The 7,599-nt window shown below is 37.8% G+C and overlaps 1 protein-coding gene across 1 annotated transcript; it reads right to left on the bottom strand.

Annotated features, from left to right (window-relative positions):
• Nucleotides 1-2,123: 2,123 nt before the first annotated feature.
• On the bottom strand, nucleotides 2,124-5,639 carry LOC138402488 (uncharacterized). The gene has a single exon (XM_069499199.1). The coding sequence runs from the start codon at nucleotides 5,637-5,639 to the stop codon at nucleotides 2,124-2,126; it is 3,516 nt and encodes a 1,171-aa protein (XP_069355300.1).
• Between the last annotated feature and the right edge of the window lie 1,960 nt (nucleotides 5,640-7,599).

The raw sequence follows: 7,599 nt of genomic DNA, 5'->3' as shown, positions 1-7,599 counted from the left end.
TTTATCGTTTTTTTGACATACTTACCTATCTTACTTATTCATGTATAACTAAAGGCAATTAATTATACAAATCCAGAATAGTTGTTAACACGATATGTAGTTACTGTATATGACGTATTATAGTCTCGATCATAAGATCATCGATTTAATTCAATTTTTTTTGTATGTTTATAATAATTAGTAATTTAATTAGTTTATCTACACCCATGCTTTAAATCCTCTATAAAAGATTCTGAAACAGTTAGCTTATTGCCAACATTAAAACACCCAATATCTTAATAACCATTAAGGCATCCAAACGAGTGTTATAATGTTAAACTGAATTTCATTATAACACTCCTGTGAAAAAGAGACAGCGCTATACTACTGGCATAAATCTGTCTCGTTCTAACGTCGTGATCCGTGGTATTTATGGGGATTGATTTTTTATGAATTTCAAAAAAAGAACATTGACATTCAAGCGCGTTTCACAAAAGCAAAAAAGTAAGTTATTCGAATCCCCGCCATTTTTCTTCGATATTTTTATTGTTTTATTTACAAAAAAATGAGGGATTCATGTTTTGAGAGGACACTGCCAGAATTTTCAGATATTTTAAACCTGTACCTACCTGTGTTTTAAACGCTATAGTGAAGTGGTACTTAAATATAAAAATTCCGCCGAGTAACTTATTCGGGATCGGGACCTTCCAACATTAAAGAACATAATATTCAAGTAAATTTTAATAAGTGCACTATACAAAATGTAAATTACTACTACAATAAATTACTCTTTCATTAACACTTAGTTTATTTGTATAACTCAGTAATGGATGATGTTAAGTTACTAGGACTGGCTGTTTTAATGTTAGCAGTACCAGTAAGCTAACTGTTTCAGAATCTTTTATAGAGGATTCATAATATTATGGGTGTAGATAAAGTCTTATACTGTATGTAGGTATGCAACTGTTGATAATTAGGTATTAAAACACTCAAGTCATACTATTATCACTCGGCTTCGCCTCGTGATAAACCGACTTTCGTGTTTTAATGCCCCTCTTTATACAACAGTTGCATAAATAACTAGGTGTTAAGGTCTTAAGGTTTACTTTAATTAGGTATGGAGGTTATTAAAATACGTGTGCCCCTTGCAATCTTTATTTGCGACTACTTTTAAATAGCTTAACATAATTCCTTTCTATCGAATATGGTTGTGTGAATGACAGGCTTTCGTGTGCGTGATATAGGTACGTAGATGCAAACGGGCATATTATAAGTACCTAGGTAGCTGGTCTTATTTATTAATTTACTTATTTATTAAACATTCCGCCCGGCAAAGGACCCTCCGTCCTTTCTAAAACTTCATGATATTTTGACCATTTGTGAGCTTAAAACATTGATGCTTAAAATACATAATATCTACATCACCTTATATGAGCATTGAAAGAATCACTACACAACAATCAAACCTTAAAAAGTTACAACACATTCGATAAACTTAATAACAAAATTTAAACCATTCGTACTTAGGTAAATACCTACCGATCAGCAAAACGACTTAGAAAACTATCTTTAAGTCGGTAGGTACAGTGTTAACATGATACATTAATAAAACAAAATATTTTCCTTGACTTACATACATGCATCGATGACTTAAATCTTTAAACAAACTTAAAATAAAACTTAGTCGGTAGGCATGAGCTAAACAAGTAAATTCTATTGTAATATTAAAACGTAAATAAATCTTTAAGCCAACATAAAATACAACTTTATGTACTTATGTACCTAAAACACAAACCAGTGCTAAACATAACAACCAGTCAGTACCTAAAAAATTCTATTAAAGTAGGTAGATCGGAAATCTGTAAACGAACATTGAAGAGAATACAACTTCGTAGGTAAATATTATTGCAACAGGTTCGGAGTTGCATCTTGGTAGTGTAGCGAGCCAAGTTCGACCACAAAATTTACTTTTTAGAATTTACTTTTTTATGATCTTAAAATAAGACAAGATTACGTGATAAGTGATTACTTAATGAATACCTATTGATATGATGCTTAGTTTAGATACGGACCCCCGCACTATACAATCACTACTTTGATACTCATACACAAGTTACAGGACAGGGCCAGTTTTCTTGGACTCTTTATACCGCGCTGTGTAAAAAGGGTCTTGACGGAATTATTCTTTCATGAGGTAAGTCTTCTATAAGTTGTGATTCTGTGGCTGCATATTGCTTGACACATATTAAACATTTTCTAAATTTTACTTTTACTAAATTTCTTGATTTCAGGATCCAGTATTTTTGGCGTAAGTATTGAAACATCAGTTGCGATCTACCATGCAACGTCTTCAAACGGGCGTCGACGTCAACGAGCTTGGACAGGTAAATATCATGGTCCAGTTTTATAGGATGTCTCCCATCTCCGCTTAGATCTTCATGCCGCAATCTACCGCCCACCCTAACGATTCCTTCATCATCAAGGTAAGGTTGCAAAGTTTTTAATTTGCCTTTTACTTGGATTCCATTAGCCTTTACATAACTTATGTCTTCTTTAAAGCTTTCTTGCTGTGGTATCTTAATGCATGTTTTTAACGTTTCATCTACTTCTTTTGGTGTGATAGCTGAGTCCTTATTTTGCAATTTCTTTCCTTTTAAAAATCTTTTACAGCAGGTTATTACCTTGAGTAGTTCCGTTAAGTTATCACAATTTTCCAATTTTGCCGTTAACCTTGTATCTTTATTTTCTCTTTTCAGGTTTGTTTCTATAATTTGTTTTCTTTCCAGGCTTGTAGCTATATTCTTCGGTCTGCAGTATTCGATCGTATCATTACTTAACCATTCAGGGCTTTTCCACCACATTTTATTTTCTTTCAGGTATGCCAAGGACCTTTCTCTTGAAGCGATATCAGCAGGATTGTCTTGTGATTGGACATGACACCAATTGTGATTGCCGATGTTATCTGGGATCTCAACAACGCGATTTCGCACGTAAGTATTCCATCTTGCAGGGTCTCCAAGCAGCCAGGACAAAACTATAGCAGCGTTTGTCCACGCATACATCTGACTGGTGGGTATTTTCATAGATTCCTGTATTTGTTTCAGAAGATCAGCAAGCAGCACTGCACTGTTGAGTTCAAGACGAGGTAAGGATTTAGACCTAACCGAGGCCACACGTGTTTTAGCTGCGATGATTGTAGTCTTTACTTCTCCTTCAGCAACTACGGCCGGTAAGTTAAGATTGTATTGGAATTTGTCAGTTCCCATCTTCCATTGTAATCCAAGTGCTCGTATACTACCATCGATTATGCCTAACTTTACTTGGGAACTGCTTTGATCAGGTTTAACTTGTTTCAGAAATTCCGCATGACTTCTGCATTTCTTCTGCAGAACAAAGCTTCCTCTTTGCAATATGGAATCTATATCCCTTGTAATCTTCATGGCTTCTTTCAGGTTATCCTTCCCAGACATCAGATCGTCCTTGTAAAGGCCTTGTTGTCGGTAGACTGCTGGATTCTTGATTTCTTCTTTTGTTACTTCTTCCATGTGACTCATGTCCTTGTATTCTTCGATGACTTTCACGTATTCATTCTTTACATTTGTATCTTTCTTAAGTCTTCTTTCTAGCGCAATATCTCTTGTTTTTCCTTCGGTACATTGTAGCTGTACTATTTTCCTTGTTTGTTCTACAATGTAACGTCCTTCATCTGTTCTGGTGGTTGTATCTTTGTATATTTCTTCGCATTTTCTTTCTTCTTGTGTGGATTTTCGTACTTCACTTGTGTCTTGTTCCCACATGTTTCTTTGCATATTGTCCAATTCCAGATTCAGATGCATACTTATTATCTCATCTCCTTGGGTCTTCTGTATAGTGCCAAACAGGATCCAACCCAGGCTGGTATTCTGCGCGCTTGGAGTTCCTGGTGGTCCTTTGATAAATTCTCCTTTCATAATTCGGGCACATACATCTACACCTAGCAACATGTCTACTCGTCCTGGTTGGCTGAAACTTGGATCTGCCAGAACGAGACCTTTTAAGTGCGGCCAGGTGTTGTTAGAGATGGTTGTTGTTGGTAATCTTGAGGTGAGTCGCGTTGGCATGATATACGTCTTGATCTTGAATGCTTCTTCGTGTCTTGGTAAGACGTATAACTCTGTTGCTTGCTTCACAGGGGTTCTTGTTGATCCAATACCTGTAATCGAACTTTTAATTCTTTTCCTCTTCAATCGTAAAGCTTGTACTGCTCTTTCACTTACAAAGCTTGCTTGTGATCCTGTGTCCACGAGAGCCCTTACTACAGTAGTGTGTCCATAGTCATCCCTTATCTTCACTAAAGCCGTTGCCAGTAAGGATATATTTGTAGGTTCCTCAGTAGTAGGTTGTATTCTAGCGTTAACTTGTACAATCTCTCCATTGTGTTCGGTAGATACTGTCGGTTGTGTAGTTTCTTCATTATCCGAAGTATCTGTGGCTCTTTTTTGATGGAGAAGTGTAGAATGTCGCTTGTGGCAAATTTTACAAACATGTGGAACCCTACACCTAGAAGAAGTATGTCCCGGAGAGAGGCAGTTGAAGCAGATGTTGTTTTCTTTCACATACAGGCCCCTATCCACTGGAGACAATTTTAAAAAATCCTTACAGTGGCCCAGTGTGTGGTCACCTTTACATTGGACACATGTCTTTGTTTGGTTGGTCACGTGGAACACTTTTTCCTTCGTAGTCTTAGACTCTTTACTTGAAGAAGGTGCCACTAACTCTAAAGTTCTAAATTTAGTTTCGAGGAACTTTGATAAGTCTTCCCAAGTTGGTAGTTCGTCAACGTTGTCTTTGTGTGCAAAATCTTCCCATTGCTTGTGGGACTCTTGGTCAAGTTTCTGCACTGTGATATATATCAAAATAGGATCCCAGGAGTCCGTATCTATTTTCTGATTACGCAAGCTATTTATTACTTCGCTGGTGGTGTCTAAAAGCGTTTTTAAATGTTGAGCGGACTGTATATTATTATTACTTTTGCGAATCAAAAATAGTCGTTTTAAAAGGGACTTAACTATTAAGCGTCTACTACCATATCTATTTTTTAATGTATCCCAGGCGAGGGAGTAGTTGTCATCTGTAATTTGAATATAATTTAATAAAGCTGCTGCCTCACCTGTGATACTTGTCTTTAAGTAATGTAGTTTTTGCACGTTGGTTAACGCAGTGTCCTTATGCACTAATGAAACAAACAAGTCTTGAAACGTTGGCCATTCTTCATATTTTCCGTCGAACGTCGGCAACTGTATCTTGGGCAACCGGGCTAATACTTGGGTCGATGTACTCGTATCGTTGGCACTCGAACTTCGGTTACTGGAACTGGTTTTTAACTCCAACAAATCCTTAAGATATCCTTGTAAGTAGAGGTACAGGTCTTCTTGCACATAGAATTCTTCATTAACAAAATATGGTAAGTTACCCCTCTGCTCCCTTGTGGTGCATTTTATCAAATCTTGATGAGCTTGCTTGAATGATTGCCAATACTCATCTATGGATTTAATTCTGGATTCTAGGTACCCCTTTGTAAGGCGCTCTTTAGGGCATTTCTTTAGGTTGATCTTGGCTTTTTGGAGTAGTTGCGCTGTATCTTCCAGTATACTTATCTGTTGGTCAGCTGGCGACGTCATAATGCACTGCTAAAATTATTACACTTCTTGTAACTTGGTGCGCCACACCGTACCGTGGTACCGTGTGTCTTGATAATTAGTGTAGGTATCTTCGACGCGCTTCGAGTGAGTGGCGCGGTGGGTCGCTCGCTTGGATCCGGTTCGATTTTCGACCATATGGGTCCTTATTTATTAAACACTAGGTATTAATTGGGCTTTATTATATCCGTTCTAATTATTTAAATGAAGAATAAAAAGAAATAATTTGTGCGACAATCACGAAATTGTATTGTGGCCCGACGAACTAATCCTTATGGGCTTAAATGTTATCTCTATCTATACTTCTATACCAATATTATAAAGAGGTAATGTCGTTAAGTTTGTTTGTAGGGGGTAATCTCTGGAACTACTGAACCGATTTTGAAAGTTCTTTCACTAGTAGAAAGCTACATTATTCCTGAGTGCTATAGGCTATATTTTATTTTCAAAAAAATTAGAGATCCCTTCAAAAATTGCAATAAAGTGAAAAAAGTCGCCCCATCTCTGAGCTTCCGTGGCGTACGCTGCCTAAATAGTTGAAGTTACACGAAAACCATGATCGATGGAATTGTTCCTCTTAAACAGCTTTAGAAAAAAGTCCGCGACAGCATATATTATGTCTTGTACCGTAGACTCATGATAGATTTTCAAACGTGGTATAAAACAAAGCTATACTTTCGGAGGTGTTTTTACTATCATAATATTAACCTTTATCAAAATAAAATGGTTCGTCATCTCAAGTATTTAATTTAAACCAAAATTGCTCTTTTGATTAATATCTTCGGAGATATCACGAAATCAAAATAATGTGCATCCAGCGCGATTAACGTTGTTTCCGTCTTTGACTAGATGGCGCCACACGTTCATTGCGGTTCAGTTTTAGTACTTGGCGTCTGGCGATGTATAATATTAAACCCGAGAAACTGTTCGATTTACTTTTTTTAACCGACTTCCAAAAAGGACGTGGTTCTCAATTCTGCCCGTTTTTAGGGTTCCGTACCTCAAAACAAAAAACGGAACCCTTATAGGATCACTTTGTTGTCTGTCTGTCTGTCTGTTGGTCTGTCAAGAAACCTACAGGTTACTTCCCGTTGACCTTAGAAATTTGGCAGTACTACCAAGTAATGACTGTCGTTGAAATTGAGGACCCGAATCCTCAACCCTGATGCTGTAAGGAATTGCAATCCTAAATCGTGGTGATCCCACGGGAATTTGAATACCTTGCGTGATGCGTCGTCCTGGGGACGGGATCCACGCAGGCATCAGCTAGTATTATATACAAACTAGATGATGCCCGCGACTTCGTCCGCGTGGATTTAGGTTTTTAAAAATCCCGTGGGAACTCTTTGATTTCCCGAGATAAAAAGTAGCCCTTGTCCTTCCCCGGGATGCAAGCTACCTCTGTACCAAATTTCATCAAAATCGGTTGAACGGATGGGCCGTGGACAGGCTAGCAGACAGACAGACAGACAGACAGACACACTTTCGCATTTATAATATTAGTATGGATATGGATATGGATGAATCGCTGAATGAGTTGCTGATCGCAAATCTCGAGAACAGCTCAATCGATTTCGCTAATTCTTTTTTATAATATTCCTTGAAGTACCTACGAGGATGGTTCTTACGGAGAGAAAAATTTAAAAAATTCCTGGAAAAAAATCGACTGCTAGGCGGTACGAAGTTAGCCGGGGGCGGGGCAGCTAGCCGGGGGCGGGGCAGCTAGCCGGGGGCGGGGCAGCTAGCCGGGGGCGAGGCAGCTAGCCGGGGGCGGGGCAGCTAGCAGCTAGTATCAGATAAAAATTCCACGAACATAAAACTTTTTTTACCAAGATCTAGGGTTCGTAGAATCAGGGCTTATGAGTGGAGTTATTTGTTATTCATTGTAATAAATATGATACATTCAAGAGCACCATATGTATTATGTATACTTTGCTATATA

Source organism: Maniola hyperantus, chromosome 6, assembly GCF_902806685.2.
Source record: "Maniola hyperantus chromosome 6, iAphHyp1.2, whole genome shotgun sequence".
NCBI classification, from domain to species: domain Eukaryota; kingdom Metazoa; phylum Arthropoda; class Insecta; order Lepidoptera; family Nymphalidae; genus Maniola; species Maniola hyperantus.
This window is presented reverse-complemented; position numbering and strand designations above follow the sequence as displayed.